The sequence below is a fragment of the Mustela erminea genome, chromosome 19 (genome assembly GCF_009829155.1).
Source record: "Mustela erminea isolate mMusErm1 chromosome 19, mMusErm1.Pri, whole genome shotgun sequence".
In the NCBI taxonomy this organism is placed as follows: domain Eukaryota; kingdom Metazoa; phylum Chordata; class Mammalia; order Carnivora; family Mustelidae; genus Mustela; species Mustela erminea.
The window spans coordinates 14358091-14379859 of NC_045632.1; the positions used below are offsets into that span (position 1 = coordinate 14358091).

The window sequence follows — 21769 nt, forward strand, 5'->3', positions numbered from 1 at the left end:
GACGGTCTTGCCCACCCTGAAAGAGCCATGTGGAAGAAGCCACATAACACTTTCTTTGGGAACCTTTCCAAGACTTAGGTCTCTCACCTCAGCCTCTCCCTCCTCCGTGCAAGCCACACCGTGGCTCCCCTCTCTTCTCTCTCCCAGCCCTGGGAAGCCTAGAGGAAGCAGTCCCCCACCCAACCCCAAGATTACTCCCTTCCCGAGTTATGCTCTCACCACCTGGCTGCAGTGTCTCCCCTCTGCCTTGGCACCAACGTGGCTCTGGAGAGGCAGCCTCCATTGCGGTCTTCCAGGCCCACTCACCTCACACTCTGCCTTGCTCTTTGGTCCAACGGTGCCCCGGGTCCGCTCACTCAGGGGAAGGTGCTGGATAAAGGTAAAGCCTGGGAGGACGGAACAGTAGGGCTCTGCCCGCTGCCCGAAGTTGAACTCCACCGCACAATTCTTCACCAGGACATGAGGGTAGAGGGCCTGACCGCCCAAGGCTTCCTTCTGGATCCGGAAGGCAATGCCCATCCACTTCCCATTCTTGGTGAAGGAGAGTTCCACATCATTTCCACATTCAAAGTCCTAGGAGAAAGAGCCAAAGGAAGATAACTGCCAACGCTTAGCTTCAGACACTAGGAAGAGCAAAGCTAGGAGGAAGCAGATGTGGGGAGTGGAAATACAGCCGCCTTCCCACATTTAAGTGTCCCCCCCCCACTACCCGCCAGCAGATACAGGAGATGGCGCCAGGGAACAGCTGAGAAGGTGCGGCCAAAGCCCTTCTTGTCCCCAAATCCCAAAGCTGGGGGATGTGACACGTGTCATTTTAGGAAGCTCCAAGTCTTGTGCCTAAGACAAATGTTGACAGAAAAGGCGATTCCGTCTGTCCTCAAGCCTAGCAAGAGTAGTCTGCAAAGAGAACAGATGGAAGGAAAGCCACAGCAGGGCTTCTCGAGTGAAGCCCAGCTCTACAAATGCTTTCATTCGTTTAACACGTGTTCAGCAGCTCCTGCTCTTCCTGGGGCATAGATCTGTCAGTGAACCAGGCCTGTTGGAGCACGGGGCCTGGTGAGGCATCAGACAAGGACACTATCCTAATTTAGTAAGAGTACCTACCCAGGAGCAAGATTCTCTGAGGAGGGGACCTACAAGCCAAGTCCTGAACAATACATGGAAACAAGCCAGGTCTTTGGGGGGAGGAGAGAGTCCTACAGAGCAGTGTTGCTTGTGTACAAATCCGATGGGGAGAGAACAAAGGGTCAGCCTGGCTGAAGCACACAAGATGAGGAAGAAGGAACTTCAGGTGCGGCGGGAGAGCCAGGCGTGCTTGTCCATTCAAACCCTATTCAAACCCCATTCCTATGGACCAGCTAGAGCTCAGTGGTTAAGACCGTCTGGGAAGGCAGACTGCTTCAACTCTGCTATTTACTAACCGTGTGACCTTGAAGTTCATCTACAGTTTCCTTATCACACAAGGGGGGCCATGACAAGACTATGCTGCAAACCAGACTAAGTGGGTTAATGGGAACGATGAGTCCGAGATGCCAAGCACCGTGGGGAGACATGGTCCCTGTCCTGTGTTGTGAGGGGCTCTCTGTCACCTGGGGAGTTTGGACTCCATGCTGATGGCAAAGCAGAGCCCCTGACTTGTTTCAAACAGGGGAGGGGCTTGGTCAAAGCCACTTCAGGAAGATCATTCTGGGTGCAAAGCAAAGGTTTACATTTAAGGGAGACTCAAAATGTGGGGTCAGATGGCAGCCTGAAGCAAAGCACAAGGTCAGGTTCCTGATAAAAGTACAAGACCTGGTATTCTTTTCCTCTGGAGTGGGGAGAACACCTTGGAACCTGTCCTTTAAGAAGTGACGAGAATCCCTTTCTCTAAGTAGCTTCCTCACCAGTGTCCTCAGCACTCACAGGACAAAGCTCAATATGGTCGTTATCTGTTCATCTCTAAATGCCCGCAGAGGTCAAGATCATGCAGGGCAGATACCCAAACATCTGGCAAAGAGACTCCTGCCCAATCCCTGCTCATGTGAACAAGAGTGGCCGAGGTCACCTTTACTCTCTCACATGGAGATGAGCATCCCGGGGGTCAGTCTTCCTTACGACCACCAGCCTCACTTGGGGAGCTTACTATATTGTACAGAAACCAGCACCCTCAACTGACAAATCCACCACCCATGGGGTCATCTGTCCAAGAGGCAAGGGTGGTCCTGTCAGTCCTGCTAAAGTACCCTGGTGCCGGTCCAGGGTCTCGAATCCCAAATTCATCATGCCCGGTGTTATCTTCAGTCTTCTGTAAGGCTCCAAGCACAATATTCCTTATGGTCTACTGAAATGGGTTCTATGGTTCTCGCTGCCTGACAGCCATTGTATCCTCTTCTGTGAATGTTGAGAACTTGGGATCTAACACAAACGGGCTTCCCCTGGCTTCCCTCGGGCTCCTAGTCTTCACATCTCCTCCAATCCATCACCCAAAGCCTTCTAAAAAGTTATGGCACCCTTTGAAAAAAGGAAACTGTGCATGGGATCTTAAAAACAGAAGGAATGGGGTTCCTGGCTGAATGATCTAGTTGCAGCAGGAGTCAAGACCTGTAGTTATGCTCTAGCACACGCTCACAGAGCCTCATGCTCCGATGGGATAGAATCCAGGGTGTGCTGCCATACACTGAGGATGTGTTAAGGTGCCACAGTCTCTCTGGAGCGCGGTCTTGGTGGCAGCAACGGAAACTTTAAAATACACCTCTGATGGTGCCTGGGTGGCTCAGTCGTTAAGCGGCTGCCTTCAATTCAGGTCATGATCCCAGGGTCCTGAGATCGAGTCCCACACCAGGCTCCCCGCTCTGCGGGAAGCCCCACTTTCCTTCTCCCACTCCCCCTGCTTGTGTTCACTCTCTTGCTTTGTCTCTGTCAAATAAATAAATAAAATCTTAAAACAAACAAACAAACAAACAAAAAAAACCCCCACCTCGGACCTAGAAATTGTACTTTCAGGAATAAACACTACAGGTAGATTCTCACAAGAATGCAGAGATGGATGTGGTGCCAATCACTTAGCCCAGCACTGCCAACTGTGCTCCACTGGGGAAGTGGGAGACCCAGGAGATCCAAGTGCGGAAACACAAAAAGAACCCCAAGATACTGTGGTACATGGGGACAGGACAAGCCATCACTGCAGCATCGACTACCCCAGCAGACTGCTTCCTGAGCCATCAACAGGAGATCGGCTAAATGAACAGCCAGGTAAACTGATGCCTGCATCAGAATACGAGGCAGCCACCAGATGAAAAGGGGAGACACTAAGCAAATGTCCACTAACAGAGAACTGAACATATGAACACGGCAGGTGCACACGACTGCAGACTATGTGCAAGAACCAAAAGTCTAGCTAATGACAGCAAAAATCTCTAAGATAAATAATTAAACAAAAACCAAAATGAAACAACACGGGTGCTGTTGCTACCTCTTCTGTAAAAGAAGGGAGATGATCATCATCTTTCTTGTATTTGGATGAAGAAATCCCGAGGACGGGGGATTCCTGTGTGCTGGGAGCATATGTGACCACGAGTGGAGGGGGAAGGCCTACAGGAGACTTTGCACTGCGCATCTTCTGATATTATCTCTCTTGATATCTTTGGAAACCAGATGAATTCCTTAACTATTCAGAAATGTTTTTAACTGAGCTAAATCTACATTATTTGTGTGAAGAAGAAAAGACAGCCAAGATTAACTGTTAAATGGGAAATTAAAATGTAAAGTTTAGAGCAGTTCGTAGAGCATAAATGTGATGAATTTTTGGTTAAGAAAACATTTTATTTTTTAAGATTTTATTTATTTGGCAGAGAGGCAGGCAGAGAGAGAGGAAGCAGGCTCCCTGCTGAGCAGAGAGCCTGATGCGGGACTCGATCCCAGGACCCTGGGATCATGACCTGAGCTGAAGGCAGAGGCTTTAACCCACTGAGCCACCCAGGCGCCCCAAGCAAACATGTTTCTTATTAAAAAGATAAGAAGGTCATGAAAGACAAGAGAAGGCTGGGAAACTTATTTCACACTAAAGAGCCCTGACAAGAGGGCGCCTGGGTGGCTCAGCGGGTTAAAGCCTCTGCCTTCGGCTCAGGTCATGATCCCAGGGTCCTGGGATCAAGCCCCGTATCAGGCTCTCTGCTCAGCAGGGAGCCTGCTTCCTCCTCTCTCAGCCTGTCTCTCTGCCTCCTTGTGATCTCTGTCTGTTAAATAAATAAATAAAATCTTAAAAAAAAAAAAAAAAGAGCCCTGACAAGAGAATGCAATCCATAACCCTGGACCATAACAAAATTGCTCTAAAGGATACTGCTGGGACAACTGACAAAATTTAAATGTGACTGTGGAGGAGATAATAGTATTATATCAATGTTAAATTCGATAACTGTGCTGTGGTTAAGACTGCAGTTTTATTCTTACAAAATGCAGGCTAAAGGACTAAAAACCAAAAACATGACGTAGGCACCCTACTCTCCAGTGGACCAGATACCAATCAGATACAGACACCTCTATGTTTGAGAAATGATAAAAGCAAATTGGTGAATGTTAGAATCTGGGCAAGACTGAGGTTTCTTAAGGATTTTGAGTTTGAAATCATCTTCCTGTGAGAGTGAAAGGGAAAAAAGAGTCCATGGGTACAAACAAGGGTGGGGGAGGAGAACAAGACCAAGAGGAAGCACCCGGGTAGCCACCTCACCTGAGGTCTCATGGCACACCTGACAACATCTAGAGCTCCTAACCGTAACAGCGTTAAGTAGTATTTACTGAGCACTTACCTGCTCCAGGCATTGTTAGAAGTGTTCTTATGGACTGGCTTAATGGCCCAACACCCAACTCAGCAGACTCTCATAGAGAACATGCTGAAATACAGGGGTGGGGGGTGCGGGAGGGGGGCTGCCCAGTGCTGTGAGTGGACAAGCAGGAGCTGGGTCCAGGGAGTCTGGCCCCAGAGCCACAGCCATTGTGTCAAGTATCAGTCATTGTTCTCAGGGACTGAAGTTGGACCACAGACAGCCATCCTTTACCTTGTTCTGTTCGGCATCCACCCCTGCCCTTCTAGAAGACACTGCACTGTAGGAAGCCTGGCTCAAGCAGTGTGATGTGAAGGAAGGGAGATGTTTTGGGAAGAGAAGTGCCACAGTGGGGCGAGAGCCAACAGCATTGCCTTAAAGAGAGCAGAAAGGCTATTCCAAGCAAGGAGGAAAGAAATTACTGGGTGTGTTTAGAAAATATCCCTCTGGTATCTAAGACTGGAGAAAGGCTGCACACACCTGACAATCCCAAACCTTTCCAAGGTGCCATGTGATAGCTTCGCACAAAAGACCAAAAAGGGTAGAATGGTAGAATCTTGCCCAAAATGAGAGCCAACATTTCCATCTGATAAAGAGACAAAGAGCTGTGACAAAAGCTGCTGGATACAGGGCAGATAATGGACAGAGGTTTTCTGAGAAAAAAGCCTGCAGGTCCAGCTGATAGGACAAACGTCTGATTCTGCCAACTCCCACAGGCTGCTGGCACTCACCGCAAAGCAGCCAATCACGTCATTCTCTGCAAACTTGTCTCCGTAGTTCTCAAACCGGCTATTGGTGGACTTCTTCCCAGTGCCTCCATAGCCATAGGAGAAAGGCTCTTCACCTGATGGAAGAAACAGGCAAAAGCCGGTTAAACCTGCCATGGTCCCAACAGCCTTTATGGCTGCCACAAACTTTTGAAGAAAAAATTAGTTTCTTTACTCATTTTACTAATTAGATGCTTTTGGGTGGATGGGTGGGTGGGAAAGTGAGGAAGGTCCTGCTGAAAGGAAGCCCCTCAGGAGGCCTGGGAGGTTCAGGTGTGAAGTTGGGAATGGGAGCTGACCTGAACCGCTGCACAAACAGAAGGAGAACCTAGAAAGAGAGGGAGGAAGGGAGAGGAACTAGGACAAAGGCGGGATGCATGCAAGGGCACAACCTTCCTCATGACACTCAACATTTAGCCGAGTCTACCAATGACATCATTTTTGGTGCCAGTGGGTTCTGGGCAGAAATCAGGCAAGGGCCTGGGTTCTGCTTCTGGAGACCGTGAGGTTTACACGCTAGGGAAGGCACCGGATTTCTGTGGGAAGGCACCCCACAGAACTGGGGACTGAAGCAATGGGAGGAGGAGCGAGATCCCGAGGGCCCTGTGTGACACCAGGGGTGTATGGAGAGCCTTGACCAGAAAGGCAGGCTCTAACAGGCATGAATTCCAGACCCAGTGCTTCTACACACTAGCTACATCTGACTGCTCTGGGCTTTGAACCTTTACCGGTTTCAACTACCCACCACTTACATCCAAAAACTGAGACAGGGAGGACTCGAGAAGACATGGGCACCTGAATTAAAAAGTGTGAATATGTACCCCAATGAAACTGCAAACTCCTGACTTAGCATTTCTACTTTTAAGGATCAGTCAGTCTTAAGTGAACAGTCAGATCATTACACACAAGGATAGCTTAAGAGTTTAACTGCAAAAGTTGCAATCAACTTACATGATCCACAAAACATTTACAAGTAAGTGACACTACTATAAAATGGAAAATTATGCAGTGGTCAAACAGCTCTACTTACTTACAAAAATATGCTCAGCATCTATCAAGTAGGAAAAAGAAACCAAGCTACAAGATAGTACACATAGTGTGACACAGTCTGAGATATAAAAAGAACAAAAGAACTGTCCAGAAGACTGTAGATAAAAATGTTAACGCCGCTTATCTCACAGGTTTGGGAGGATTTTCATTCCCTCCTCTCCAGATGGCATGAACTGTTACAAAGAGTACACATTATTTTCATAATCAGAATTTTATATGACCAAAGCAAAAGGTCTCAGCATGGGTCATCGAAATCGGTCATTTGGGCCGAGGTGTCACTTCAGGCCTGCTGAACTTCATTCAAAACCCCTCAGTTGGCAGCCCCTGCCTCTCTCTGCCAACCAGCCCCCTGCTCCCGGCTTCCCCTTCTACTCTGGGTCTGGCTCTGGACAGAAAACCCCAGACACAAATGTACAGGGCTTGAAGAACTTATTTTCAGCATGGTTTGAGGACAGAAGACAACTGATTTTTTAAAGAAGGGGGTCAACCTTCTAAAGAGAACTGTGGACCCTTCCCTAAAAGATGAAGAAGCAATTTTTCATAGAAAAGTTAAGAGGACTGTGGTTCTTCCAGCTGACCGTGGTCCGTACAGTCTTGTACACCTGAAGACAGACAGGTGCACCACCCTGGGCTAGCTGTGCTCCGAGTCCCATGCTGGAAAGAGAAGCTTAGGAAGCTTGAGAATCCAGGGACAGAGGCAGCTGTTCTAGTACCCAGACTGCTAGGCTGCCCTCCCCTTACCCAGCTGCGTGCTGCAGGAGTCCAGGGACCAGCCGATTCGGACAACGTGTGGGTCGGGCTCTGTGGAAGGAAGGTGCTTCACGGAGATTTCCTCATTGATCTGGGGACAAAGAATAAGAGGGCTCAGAACTGATGCTTGGAGGCTCGTGGATTATAAGGCAATACAAGAGGACAGCACGAAGGCATTAAAAAATCAGCAGTGGCTCTTGCTGCTGGGGAAAAGGTGTTGAGGCCGCTCGGAAGGGCCTGTGGAAGGGCTCAGGAAAGTACATGGCCACAGAGACAGGCACTTTAAAATATAGGTTTTTTTTAAAAATAAGTATTTAATTATTTGATAGAGAAAGACAGAGAGCACAAGCAGGGGGAGCAGCAGGCAGAGGGAGAGGGAGAAGCAGACTCCCCATTAAGTGAGGAGCCCAACTCGAGGCTCAATCCCAGGACACTTTCAACATGCTGCAGGGGAAATGGAGACTCTCATATTTTGTGTAAAAGGATAAACTGGCACCATGTCTTTGGAGAGCAATTTAGCAACCTCTGTCAAAACTGCAAAAGCTGTGCTCTGTAACCCAGCAATTTAACTTCTAGTTTACTCTACAGATGCACCCATAGGTACACATGTGACCACACGACACACGCACAAGGATATTCAGTGTGACACTGTTTGTATTAAAAACAGCTCTCCCCGGGACGCCTGGGTGGCTCAGTTGGTTAAGCGGCTGCCTTCGGCTCAGGTCATGATCCCAGCGTCCTGGGATCGAGTCCCACATCGGGCTCCTTGCTTGGCAGGGAGCCTGCTTCTCCCTCTGCCTCTGCCTTCCACTCTGTCTGCCTGTGCTTGCTCTCACTTCTCTCTCTATGACAAATAAATAAAATAAAATCTTAAAAAAAAAACAAAAAAAAAACAAAAAAAACACAGCTCTCCCGGGCGCCTGGGTGGCTCAGTGGGTTAAAGCCGCTGCCTTCGGCTCAGGTCATGGTCTCAGGGTCCTGGGTTCGAGTCCCACATCGGGCTCTCTGCTCAGCAGGGAGCCTGCTTCCTCCTCTCTCTCTCTCTCTCTCTCTGCCTGCCTCTCCATCTACTTGTGATCTCTCTCTGTCAAACAAATAAATAAAATCTTAAAAAAAAAAAAAAAAAAAAAAAACAGCTCTCCCCACCCACCCATCAGTAAGGCGCTGCCAAAAACAAAAATAAACAAGGCATGCCATGTTACAGCACGTCCGCACCACGGAAAAGATGAAGCAGCAGGACAGCGAAGCACGGCTGTGGCGCAGGGACAGGACTTGTCAATCGAGACACAGTACTAAGTACAGGGAGCAGAGAGAATGAACCGCACCTTCTGACTTACCTTACAGCTTAGACTGCCTAACAACCATACACAGCTATATTAGTTGGAGGCTTCTCTAAAGTTAACTTATTCTGTGGACTTCTGGATGCACATTTTCTACATTTTCTGTGTCCCAATCAGGGTAGATATTACAAATGATGTGGTAAGAAAGCACTCTGGAAGCTTAACTGAGTATTTCTCTCTGACAGGCACACAAAACGATGTGTGAATCACAACAGACTTAATCAAATATGATAACCCTCGGTCAGCTCACCCCTCTACGAAATGGGGAGACCAGTGCCTATTTCATGATGTATGGCGGGGATAAATGGAGATGTCCATGTAAAGAGCCTGGCACTGTATCTAGTTGTTCTGCAGATACTAACAGTTCTGCAAATACTAACGGTCATAAACAAGTTTAAGGAAAAAAAACACGTTTGGATTTATAAGGGACATGCAAGAAACTGTTAACATGTGTTATTTCTGGAGAGAATAGGGACTATGAGGGTTTGAGTCTAACTTCTTTTTTTAAGCCTACACTCTTTTGTGCGGTCTGAATTTTCGTAGAACATGAGAATGTGTTGTTTCCCTAAACATAACCTGACATGAATTGTGGGGAGACGATGGTAGAGGATGGCCTCTACCTGGTGGCAGGACGTCCTGGTGGCAGGATGCTCTTTGTCCAGCTCTCCTTCTGGCCTCACTTTTACTGGCACAGTCCACTTCCATTCTTTCTAGCTCATTTTTCTTCCAAACAACTCCTTTTCCCAGTTCTAACAAACATGTTATCCCTAGTGAGGTTGGCTGTATAATACCTGGGTCAAATCCCACTGAAGGAAAAAAAATATCCCACCAAGGAAAAAATCAGCTTGATGAGGCAATGTATGGCTGGCTTGCTCTCCCGATATGGCGCTTGGCAATGGCATGGTTCTCTATAGAGTCCACCACGCTTCTCTTGCTTGAAAATACATAGTCTAAGCTCAATCTCTTTCGCAATCGTGGCTCTGAGCAAAGTAGTTGATGAAAGGCTCATCCCAAAAGATGGACCTGCTTTTTGTTCCTAACCCCTCAGTTGCTCCCACTCACCTTCATCTCGAAGCATACACGGCCCCTTCTGACTCCGTAGCTGGCACGGGCTCCTGACCACAGGTAGGCAAAGCCCTCAATTGTGAGAGGGTAGCCACTACTCCGGTCTCGGGCCACCTTGAAGTGGAGATCGCAGTTATCTGTGAAGGAAAAAGTGGGGGGCTTAGCTGATATTTTAAAGATCCAAGAGAAGGACAGGCACAGACAAAGGTCAGTCCTCTAAGAGTGTTAACCAAGAGTACACAGGCAGACACATCATGAGGGCAGGTTCATGAGAAACCAGCCACACTGACTAGCCATTCTCCCATTTGGTAGCAAGGCTATGGACTATTGCAAGCTGGCCCACATGGGACCAATGCAGCCACCACGCACAGGAACTGAGTTCTCTACCTGGCCGGGGTCCAAGGATGGCAGTCAGAGGAACCCCCAGAAATCATACACAAATGCACTTTATGGGAACATACATTTGACAGGGAAAGGACCGTATCTCATTATGTTCAAGGGACTTAGCATTTTACAAAAAGGCTAATCCCACACGCTATACAATTTTAACCATTTCCCTGAGCAAGACTCTGCTGCCAACAGCTGCACTAGCCTCTGAACCGGACCCACGCTTGCCTCCCAGGCACCACTGTCCAGGTGCACCACAGGCTCCCATGCAACTGCTGGAGCTCCGACTCTTCCCACTCTTCAAGGAGCCCATCAGGCCTCCAAGAAAGCCTTTCCTGACTACCCCATCTTTTCTATAAAGTCTGAGAGTTGTGATCTGTACATTTGGCATGTGATCGGCCACTGCTTCACTGACCACTGCCACCCTATACTTTAAAAAGTTTAGCTTTACTCTGGGTATACGGGCTTTGAGATCCTGTGACAGAAGGGACTGTGTACGAGGTGTCTGTCTCTCTTCTGAAGTTTGCAGCCACTACTCTATAAATGTGAGCTAAGTAAAGAAACACGTGAGTTGCCATTAAGGTTCTGCTCTGTTGAAAAGTACTGTGTTCTCAGACCTAATCTGGCTTCATTTAAAGTCAGATTCCCAGGTTCTACCACTGAGATCTTGTCTGAGGAGGGGCAGGGCCTTTTATCAGTGCCACCCCAAGGGTTCAGATGTACTGTCAAGGGGAAGCCACTTATCCAGTGGAAAGAAACTGGAGGACGGAGAGTAGGGCGGGCCAGGCTAATGCCTCAGAGGACAAGGTGGCATTAGTTTCACCAGGAACGTGAGCAGTAGATGGAAACTGGGGACTGGTCGTCAAAGAGTTAAGTTTCCCCAGCTGCACTCAGGTTCCCTTCTTTATTAGGTGACGACTCCCTGGGAGTTTGGGGTTTTCCAAACTGCCCTCGTACCCATTCTGAGGAGTGTTACTGAAAGTTCTCTGAGGTATCAGGGCAGGATTATACCTTCCTGAAGGGAAGGTGAGACCTGCCCAGAATCCCAGGTAGAGCTGGGAGATCTTCGGCCCCCAAACCAGCACCCTCACTCCAGAGCTCGATTTCTCACATCCCAGTTTCCCAATACTGACTGCAAAGCAGAATCAGATAGGCACCCCAAGGACTCACATGTGTCGATGGCAACAAGGGTGTCATCAAAGTCATCTTCATCCTCTTCGGCTGGAGGTTGCGGAGAGCGGCCCCTGTCAGGGAAAGGCATTAAGTCTCATGAGAATGGTTGGATGAGCACAGAGGAAGGGAAATGAAAGTTCTGTTGGAATTTACAAGTGGCCTCCAGATGGCTTCCTGGATTTCAGTTTCTTCCCACAGAGATTAGTTAGCAAAAGCACTAAGCCACCCTACACCCTTGCCACAAGAGCAATGACTGTTGACTCCTAGAGTGGGCATGGGGACTAGAGAGGGCGCCCTCTGCTCAAAAGGGCCAGCAGAAGTATTTAGCTAGCTTGTTCAATGGCTCTCCTCTCACACAGATTCTGAGCCACGCCCTGTGCCAGCTGAGACGTGCCACCATACTGGCCTCAGTTACCAACTGGAGGACACAGTAGTCCAGAAGGGACTGGACCATAAAGGGGACTATGCAAGGGCTCAGATCAGCCCCAGTCATCACAATCTGTCCACATCTAAGACTCTGCATCCGCAAGTGTTTGAAATGACCCATTTTTTTCAGTCTCTTTCTGTCAAGTGTCCTAAATTATGAATGAGACTCCTCTCCTACCAAAACACCAAAATGGACTAATGTTTAAAATACCACTTTTAAGAATAAAAAGAGACTAGAAGGATGGGGCCCAATGCCCAGGGTCCTGCCTGGGACACTGGACCCTTGTCCACCATGTGCCCAGGTCCAGTACCCAAGGCTTATCTGGGAGGCTTCCCTCTGGTGAGTGCCCTTCCAGCCCTGCCAGTCTAGGGCAAGCACAGAGCCCTGGACAAAGAAGGACTGCATCACAGATTAAGTTTCATCCTAGAAAGCTTTCCCTGCCAGCCTCAAATCAGAGCAAGTATTCCTTCTTTGCTCTCCACAGGCAGGCAGTCTAGACCTCTGCACTGCAGGAGGCACTAGGAGAAACTCTTAAGAGGTACTTCCAAATCCTTCCTTTAGTCACAGCCAAGAGACCCAGGCCCTCAGAGTCACAAGCCAGAGAGGATGGACTCCAACAAGTAGGAAATAAAATGTGTCAGACAACCGTCTAGACGAGTAGAGAAGAAATGGTCATTCCTAGTTTCTGTGATCAGAAAACTCTTCATGCAGAAGTCGAAGGAGGGGAGGGGAGGACTGGGGCTAAGCAGAGGGGTGGAGAGGGCTTGTCAGGAAAGGAAAATGACCAGGGTAGAGTGGCCACTCCCTCCTCTAATCTTCTGACACTCACAGGCACCCTGTGCACCCTGCCTACTGGCCCCACAGGGTGTGGCATACTTATGTGTCTATCTTGGGCCCTACACTGGGACAAAAGAGGGCAAAACCCACTGTCCAAATCCTCCATGTCCGCAGTGTCCAGCCCAAGAGTAAGCATCTTACGAAAGGGGCACGACTGCGACAATGAACAAACGAGCAGAGGGATGGAAGGGTGTGCTTAGGAGAAGGGTCAGGAAACAAATCTTTCCAACAAGGGATATTAAGCAGCCATGGAGAACAGACACAGTGCAGGGTAACTGGGTGGTGAGGCAAAGGACTGAAATGGCAGGCTGGCACCTCACGTGTGAAAGGCAAAGCGTTTGGACTTTATCCTGCAGGTAATGAGAAGGGAGGAGCTGAGGGAAGGAGCAAAAGTTTAGCAAAGCTAAATCTGGCAGTGAGTGCAGGGAGGGCTGAGTGAGGGTGTAAGGGCAGGGAGCGCTCTGCCCCATTCATTAGTACAAAGGTCCCTATGGACACAAAACCTACTGAAAAAGGGGTGACTATCGCCTCACACACCCACCTCCTATCCTCTCGGTGCTCGAAGTACCCCCGTCCCCGGTTTTCTTCGTAAGGCCTCTTGCGACTCTGGAATTGTTGTCTGTCTGGCTTGAGTTGAGATGCTTCGGGCGGGAGGAAGCTGGCGGGTGCTTCTTGTTTCATCTCTGTCTTCACTTCTACTGTCAGGACAAATCCAGAGGGTCAAGACACTTGGGAACTCCCTAGCTATCACTTTTCTGGTCCCTTTCACCTCAGCAGATGTTGGCAGGATCCTGACTGCAGTGACGATGGGCTGGGCACAGGCAGCTTGCTGGGTTCAATGGAAGCCCGCCAAAGGAGCCAAGAAGGCTGTACTGGAGAACAGGGCCAGGGTAAAGGGAGGCCAGAGATAGCCAGCTAGGCCCATTAGCACCGGCAGTTGATGAGGTGACAGACGTCAGTCAGGTAACTCTCAGGCTTCAGGGGGAGGGATAGAGGACTTCAGTACTGAATAAAATCAAGCTCTCTTAAAGGCTTAATTCAACAGGACACTGTGGTCCCACAGCTAACTCCACTGGCTTCAGTCACTCTACCACAAAGCCCAGACTCAATCACTCCAGGTGCAGAGGGTCTACACTTAAGCAAGTCTACAGGTGTGATGGCCTTATTAAGTCACACCACAAACAGAAAGTCAGGATGGGATAACACACTGTAAACCATGGGAAAGGCCCAGTCTTGGGCAGACTTCAAGACTCAGAAGTAAAAATCCAAGAACCTACTTGAGAGCAAACTGGACGTAGTACCCATGGCTGATGCTGTGGATCTCTCACATCTCCCCATCACAGCACTCAACCCCAGACCACCTGGGATCACTCCCCAGCTTTGGCACATACAGAGAAGGCCCCTGGGCCTCCAGGGCAGGGACTGCGCTCACCCATCTTTAGAGAGCCTTCGTGGTCCCAGCACAGAAAATACTCTCCTTGGGCCAAATGATCCCACAAGTCTCACAGAGCCTGACACAAATCTGCAGTTTAACCTACATTAAAATTAAAATTCTGAGCCACCCTCAAGAAATGCCTGGGGATTTCACTTTGCGGATGAGCCGGGAAAGGAAGTAGATACGATCAACTAGATTCACTGAGAAAAGGCACCGGGGCCACAACACAGTGAAAGGAACACAAGACTGGGAGGCGGTCCTGGTTCTGCCATTACTCAACAGTGGGACCGTGCTTTCCAAAAATAGGACACAAATGGTTGGGTGCTCCTCATTACCAATAGCAGTGGCCCAGGCACTAGTTTCCCAGGTTCTAACCCCAGCTCTGCCATCAGACAAGCCACCTCCCCGGTCTGTAAAATGGGAGGCTAGAACTGAGTTACATCTGGTAACTCAGTTACCAAGTCCCAAACTGACACTACAGGGAACCTTGTTCTACAAAAACTTATTTGGGAAACCCTGGGTTTAAACAATATGACACAGGTTTTTGTGTGTGTGTGTGTTTTTTTCCCAGTTCAGGACTTTTCAGGGCCTTTAATGCTTTGAGTACAATGATTCTCCCAGGGGTGGGATAGCACGTGCTGCATTTTCCAGATGTATTCTGGCAGGGAACTCTTTCCTGGGAAGTCCCTAATGATATCTCCTGGAACAACATTCTTCAGAACACTGGAACAACTGGACTAGATTTAGAAGGTCTTTGCTGGATTCTACATTCTAAGATTTTAAATAAGACTCAAAAATGGCCTCTGAGTCTAAACTCTCCAGGGTACTGATACTAACATCTGAAAACAGATACCACAGACTCCCCTCTCTCAACACCTGGGAGCAGGATTAAGTTCTCTCCTTCAGAAGAACCTTGCCAGAGTGACAGAGCCCAAATGGACTGCCCAAGAGGAAGACAGGCTTTAGGCAGAGGGTACAGGCCACACACAGATTCTATTTCCCTCAAAAGATATGCCTTCCCACCTGGGCGATAGGCCTGCTGCTGCTCCATTTCCAGTGGTCTCCTTTCGTAGCCAGACTCGTTCTCTTGCTTGATGACCTGGCTCTCATAGAATTGGTTTTGCCTGGTAATATTGTCCATGACATCTTAAAACAAAAAATGGCCAGTTAGAAGGGTGCTTCTTGGGACCAGAGGTGGCTTTTAAGTGCTGTATGATGTCATCCCTACTAGATATAGTAGCCAAAGGCTAAAAGGTATGATACCACCTTCAGATGGATAGCTATCTGGGCAATCAGTGGCCCCAGCTGCCCTCTTGTCCCTCAAATGGTGATGCATCTGTGACTGGGTTGTACGGAATCCCAACAAACAAAGCCAATGGAAGTACAACTGCTCGGGTTAAAGTGAGGAGATGGCAGGGTCAAAGAAGGTATCCAGCTTGGCCTTACCCGTAAGTCCGCACTCCAGGGCTGGGGCAACTCTACAGACACCTGGTACTCCATGCAGCAGTTTAAAATCCAATCTAGCTATCCTCTGACACTGTAACGTGTAGGGAGGCTTTAGGGCACAATCTTAAAAACTGCTCAGAGCACAAATTAATGCTCTTTCAGGCCCAATTCACTCCCATCTGCATAGTCAACCCTCTTTATGAATCTCTTCCACTCCACAAAAGCTACAAAGACAAAGGTACCCAGGGGCGCTGGGTGGTTCAGTTGGTTGAGCTTCTGCCTTTGGCTCTGGTAATGATCCCAGGGTTCTGGGACTGAGTCCCATATCAGGCTCCTTGCTCAACAGGGAGCCTGCTTTGCTTCTCCCTCTGCTTGTCACTACCCCTGCTTGTGCTCACTCTGTGTCAAATAAATAAATAAAATCTTAAAAAAAAGATAAAGGGTAGCCAACCCAGTTGAAGGGGAAATGGAAGGTGGGGAGGAAAGGAACTGTTAAGAAAACAGGAGTCCTAACAGTGGCCTTTAGACTCATTAGGGAATAAGTCCTGAAATATCTGGAGCTGGGTGGGAAGGATCCTAAGAAGGTGTCTTTTTTTTTTTTTTAAATAAAGATTTTATTTATTTATTTGAGAGAGAGCACAAATGGGGGGGGGGCAGGCAGAGGGAGAGGGAGAAGCAGGCCCCCCACTGAGCAAGGAGCCCCATACAGGGCTCTGATCCCAAGACCCTGGGATAAGACCTGAGCTGAAGGCTGATGCTTAACTGAGCCACCCAGGCACCCCTGAGGTGTCCTACGGAATAAGTCTAAGAATAGAAGTTTATTCTTATTAGAATAATATTAACTATCCATAGAGTGCCCGCTACACACCAGACCCTGGGGTACAGCTAAGAATAAGCTCAACCCACTGAAGCCTTCAGGTTAGTGAAACGGACATACATTAAACAAATACTTAAAACACAAAAAGCAAATTCTAATTGTGTTCACATCTACAAAGAAATTAAGACAGGGACCCAGAAAGTAACAGAGAAGGCTTGCCTTAAAGGATACATAGGTGAAAGCTCAGGGATGAGAAAAGAGAAAACATTCGAGGGGTTGGAATAACATGTGAAAGCTCAGAGGTGAGACTAAAACCAGAGTATAGCAAACTCAAGAAGACCCTTGCAGCCAAAGCCAAAGAGAAGTTTGGAAATCCCGGATGAGCAGCAAGCAGGCTTTCCACCCCAGGGGCAAGCTCTGCTAGGTGCCTCTAGGGCCCTACTGGTGGCTGTGCCAGGACCGGTAGAACCACAGGGAAGGAGAGACTCTCCTGCCACTTGCTAACTGACTGGATCCTTTCTCAGAGGACAAATACATTTGGGCACAAACCAGGTGCAGCCCAAAGGGAGGAAAGTAACAGATCACGTGGTTTGCTACAGCCCTGTTTACCAGAGCTTGAAGGAAGGGTTGCAGCGGGGCAAGAACAGGGCTCAAAGGATTTTGTTGTCAGGATAAAAGGAAAAAGAATGAAAAAGTATCTCCTTAATTGGAACACGGGGACGGTTTTCCAAACCATTCTGTTTCTTCAAGGCTCCAAGCACAGTGTTCTTCTTCTCACAAATATTCACATGTCTCTTATCAAGAACTTGTCCTGTGCCCACAGAGGAAGCCTCACCCGGATAAGCCAGGATTCTGGGGTCTTTCTCCACCCTCTAACATATCCACCTCCTAATAACAGGCAGGCCCAGTGCTAAGAGTCCTACACATGTGACCTCATTCATACCAACCCTGGGGGACAATATTAGTATCCCTGTTGTGCACACAAGGAAACCAGTTGGAGGTACACTGACTTGCCGAAGTCATAGAACCATCTTTAAAACAAAGTCCACCTGAGTCTAACATGCCCTCTACTGAGGCACCTCTGGCCACTGGGCCTTCCTCCTAGGCATTCCTGCCAGGGCCTCTCCTACCCTAGACATGCACACTGGGCCACTCCTCCCTTCACAGGTCTCTGCAAGGGGAAGTATTCTTTCCTGCATAGACACGTGGACCCCGGGCAATCCCCAGGCTGCCCCCACTGCAAATCTATACAAAGGACATCCCACCTCTCGTGAACCAGTAAACACCCAGTGCCAATTCAATTTCTTGTCTCTTCTCTCTCCCCCTTGCTCTCCTCATTCTCTTAACCCCACGGCACCCTCTTTTCAGAGAAATACCACAGTCGCTGGAGGCCAGAGTCTTTTCTACTTACTTCTAAACTTCTCCAATCCCCACTCCACAGTGTGGCTAGAAAACCACGCTTTTCTAACTCTAAATTTCCTCCCTTCCATACCAGAGTCTTCTCTCTTCAGACAATCATGTATCTACCCTATAACCTCTCTTTCTGAATCATACCTTCTGGTTCTTGCAGCGGTTCCCTACTACACCCTGAGACCTGCATTCCCTGGGCACAAAAGTATAATTGTTTCTGGGGAACCAAGGAACCTTCTTGTGGAGGAGACACTCAGCCTCAGAAACACTCCCCTCACTCCATCCTGAGGCCCCAAGCCAAGTCAACAGGTTTTCCTTCTCTCTCCCTTCTATACCCTCCCCTCTCCCATATTTGCTAGACCCATATATGCACTCCTGTACGGGACACAAGGATCCTCTATCCCCCAGATACTCCATCAACTTCAAACTCCACCAATTTGCTATCTGCCCCACCCCACCCACAACTATCTCTGTTCTCCAAACACTCCATACTGTTAATCCAAAACGATTCCGCACTCGCCACTGGATTACCTGTCCTCAGAACCTACCGGGCTCAACACCTCTAGGTTCCCTACCCAGCATAGCATCCTTCTGTCCCCTGCCTGCCTCCAGTGACCAGAGTTCCCTAAACCTTCTCTCAAAGCCAATCTGAAAGTCCCTAGACTTTCCAGCACCAAATGCCCAAGTGGGCCCTACAGTCTTGGATCTCAGAGTCCCTGGAGCCATCTTCAGAGGCGGGACCCTCCGAGTCCAAACACATGGCAGTCTCCCACATTCCCTAAATGCTCACTAACCAAATACCAGAGTACTCAGTCCATCAGATGCCACCCCCACTCCTCGGCCAGACACCAGCACCTCCACCTTACCTGCCCATCCCAGTACCAAACAGAATTCCCCATACCCCACCCAGCAGCAAACTCCAAGATCCTCTATTTTCAAAACTCTCCTAGCCCTAAAAATAGGGCTCCCGACACCCAGCCTATACGCTGGGCTTGGCAGAGTCCTCAAGCCCACCCAACTTCAAACCTCTAAAACCGTCATTTCCAAGACCCTCCTCATCACCGATTAGAAAGCCTCCTGTTCTTCCGACTCTTCGGCTCCAGAAACCATGGCTTCTGGTCTCCGAGCACTAGACTCCGGAATCCTCTACACCCCCCAGACCTTCCTCATCTCCGAAACCCTGAGCCCCTACTCCAGTATCTCCCCTGCCCTTAATGCCAGGGTCCACCCTCCAGTCGTCCCGAGGCCCACTGCCCTACATCCTTTTCAGCGGCGGGTAGCGGGATCCCCCAATCCTCAGACCATCTCCCCGACCTCAGGCGCCGGACTTCGCGTCCCACAGCCCTTCCTCGGCCCGGACTCCGGCTCCCCGACCCCCGCCCCGCGCACTCTCACAATGTCCGTCCGGCCCCGAGTAGCCGCCAGGCTCCGGGTGCGGCTGCAGCCCGGACGGCGGTGGCTGCGCGGTCCCCTCCAGCTCGGAGCCCCCCTCGGTCTCGACCTCCTCGTTGTTGTGCCCGGGTCGCCCCGGTTCGTTGTCGGCTTCGAGCTCCCGCTCGTCGTCGGGCTCCTCGGCCTCCAGCGCCGCCTGCAGCCGCTCAGCAAGCTCGGCCTTGAGGCCGCGAGTGTCCAGGCCGCGGCGCTGCAGCTCCTCGCGAAGTTCGTTCACCTTCAGACGGCGCACATCCATGGCCCGGGCCCCCGGGGCGGCCCCCGAGCCCGGCCCGGCCTCCCAGGGCTCTGTCCCCCTTAAACCTTTCCTGTCAGGAGGCGAAGGGGGAAGGGGGGGGGGCCCGCTCCAATGGCGGCGGCGGCTCAAAATGGCCGCCGCCGCCGCCTCCCCCTCCTCCGTGGCCCCATGCGATGCAACACGGGTGCCAATTGGCCACCGCGTGAAGCAACGGGCGCGGGCCTGGACACTCAGCCAATCAGAGCACAGCTTTCAAAAGAACTGCAATGAAAGGACTCAGGAGCAGCCAGGGAGGAAGCGTTGGCCTACGTCGCTGCCGCCGCCGGGGCGGAGGGCGGGAAAAGGCGGGAGGCGGAGCACGCAGTGATTGGGTAGGGCCCGCGCGCCCGCTCCCGTAGGGTCAAATGAAGATAAAGGAGTAAAGACTTGGCCCAATCAGCGATGGGATCTCAGAATGAAAACCACTCTCGGCTTCTCCAGCGCGGCCCTTTCATCAAACTGGGGTCTCCTGTAACACATATCCTGATTGGTCTAGATCTCCCGCCCCTAGAGGAGTCCGAGCGGGTAAAACCCCTAGAACCAATCAAATGGAGGTTCGGCCAACCAACTCCCCCGCCTTCTTTCCCTGTTGCCTTTAAGAAACCGGAAAGATAAATTCGCGCAGGACCCGCCCCTTGCCGTTAGGGCGGTTTCAAAACAATCTGCCCACCAATCGCAATTATTGTTTTATCTCACTACAGCTAGTAGAGTCGGATCGCTTCAGGAAAAGCTAACCAGATTGGCCGTTCTTCAGCGGACGGCCTCCCAAGCGTCGCCGTAGGGGGAGGCCGACGAGATAAAAGTAGATAAATTATCCCTAATCTGGAAGAAACTCAGTTTCCTTTGTGGAAAGGAATCTTTGGACTTCAGAGAGTACCGAAAGTTTGGAGACCGAGGCTAAGCTGTCAACGGGAGAGAAGCTGTAAAGAAAATCGCATACTCTTCCCTTTGAGAGTTCATCTCAAGGGGTGCCTCTGCCCACGATCACAGCTTCGCCGCCGTCTTTCTCTATGGTTGGTATCTTACGTGGAACTGGCGCTCTGCACGCGACCATAGAGCCTCCCCCCTCCGGGACGACCTCCGCAAGTGCGCGGATCTCTCCACCGGAGCCTCTGAACCGCTCTGCAGTAGCTCTGGCTCTTTGGCGTCGGTACGCCCAATTTCAAACACACAGGGCTCGTAGTTAAGCCGCACGCTACGAACGCAGAAGCCACAGAGTGTCGCAGTCTCTGCCGCTGCACCACCTGTCGCCTCGGACTCCAAACACACAAAAAAAACCTCTAAGATACACAATCGAGATACGCGAGACAGACGCCCGATCCCTCTGAGCCATGCCGTAAACGCACAAAAAACCACACACCGCCTCTCCTTCGACAAAAACACGCACGACACAGATAAACAAATGGCCGTGGGTCGGTTCAGATGCATCCCTTACGGGGATAATACCCCAGACTACAGTGTCGATGTGGCCACTACGGTCCGCACAGGCGGGAGGCATCAAATGATAAAGACAAAGAACAGCAACGCTACAAGCTGACACGGCGGCCCCGACACACAGCACCCACTCAGAAACGGGGCAGACACTCACGTGGGCCCGGAGGTTCCAGTCCAGACACTCCGCCCCTCACCCACGTCCGACTTCCTCTCTCCTCCCAGCTTCCCACAAGGATTTGGTCTAAAAAAGTTTGTGGCCCGGATTGAACTGTCCCCGGTTCTCAGGAGGCGCCACCGGGGGGCGTCCGGGCGCTGCCAAGGGTTTCTCCACGTGCTGCGGGATACACCCAGGAACCAGGGCCCTGGATGGCCTGCAAAGCACAGTGGGGTTGTTTTGACAGGAATCTCTTTCTGAGCCCGTGATGATTGGAGGTGTTCTGTGCCCGTGTGTCCATGTGAATCTGAACATTTGAGTTTGTGAGTACCTGTCGTACTCGGTGTGTCTGTGTTTACTCTGTAATCTGTGTTACTCTAGTTTCTTCCTATGCCTGGTGAATATCTGCCTTTCCTATGTTTGTAAATATGTTTGTAGCTGTATAATTTTTTGCATCTGTTACTCTGCGTGTCCGAATTTCAGTGTTATTTGTGTCCAAGTGTGCCTCAGTGTGTCCTAATGAGTCTGTTACTCTGGGGTGGGGATGAGAGTGTCTCTGACACTTGAGTAAGTGCCCATTCCTCACTAGGGATTTTGGAGAGTCTGTTTCTTTATGTTTCATGTCTTCCTGTCTATGCGTATGCTCATTTCTACCCTCTTTGTAAATCGAGAACTCCTAGACCCTACCAAACCCTTCTTTTTACTGATGGGAAACGGAGCCGCCCAGGGAGAGGGGCTACATGACAGCT

The 21769-nt window shown here is 50.0% G+C and overlaps 1 protein-coding gene across 4 annotated transcripts in view; it reads right to left on the reverse strand.

The window, feature by feature from the left end:
* Positions 1 to 21091, reverse strand: part of HNRNPUL1 (heterogeneous nuclear ribonucleoprotein U like 1) — a 37451-nt gene extending 16360 nt beyond the window's left edge. The window contains exons 1-8 of one of the 4 annotated variants that reach the window (XM_032323216.1): positions 21021 to 21091; positions 15054 to 15176; positions 13137 to 13293; positions 11329 to 11402; positions 9769 to 9908; positions 7358 to 7457; positions 5531 to 5643; positions 307 to 573 (exon numbers count right to left, since the gene is read on the reverse strand). In XM_032323216.1, coding sequence (XP_032179107.1) covers positions 307 to 573; positions 5531 to 5643; positions 7358 to 7457; positions 9769 to 9908; positions 11329 to 11402; positions 13137 to 13293; positions 15054 to 15171 — 969 coding nt within the window. In that variant the 5' untranslated portion in view covers positions 15172 to 15176; positions 21021 to 21091. Of the gene's footprint in view, positions 1 to 306; positions 574 to 5530; positions 5644 to 7357; positions 7458 to 9768; positions 9909 to 11328; positions 11403 to 13136; positions 13294 to 15053; positions 15177 to 19098; positions 19567 to 21020 lie in introns of those variants that run through there. The other 3 variants (XM_032323213.1, XM_032323214.1, XM_032323215.1) reach the window with 3 other exon arrangements.
* Positions 21092 to 21769: the final 678 nt, after the last annotated feature.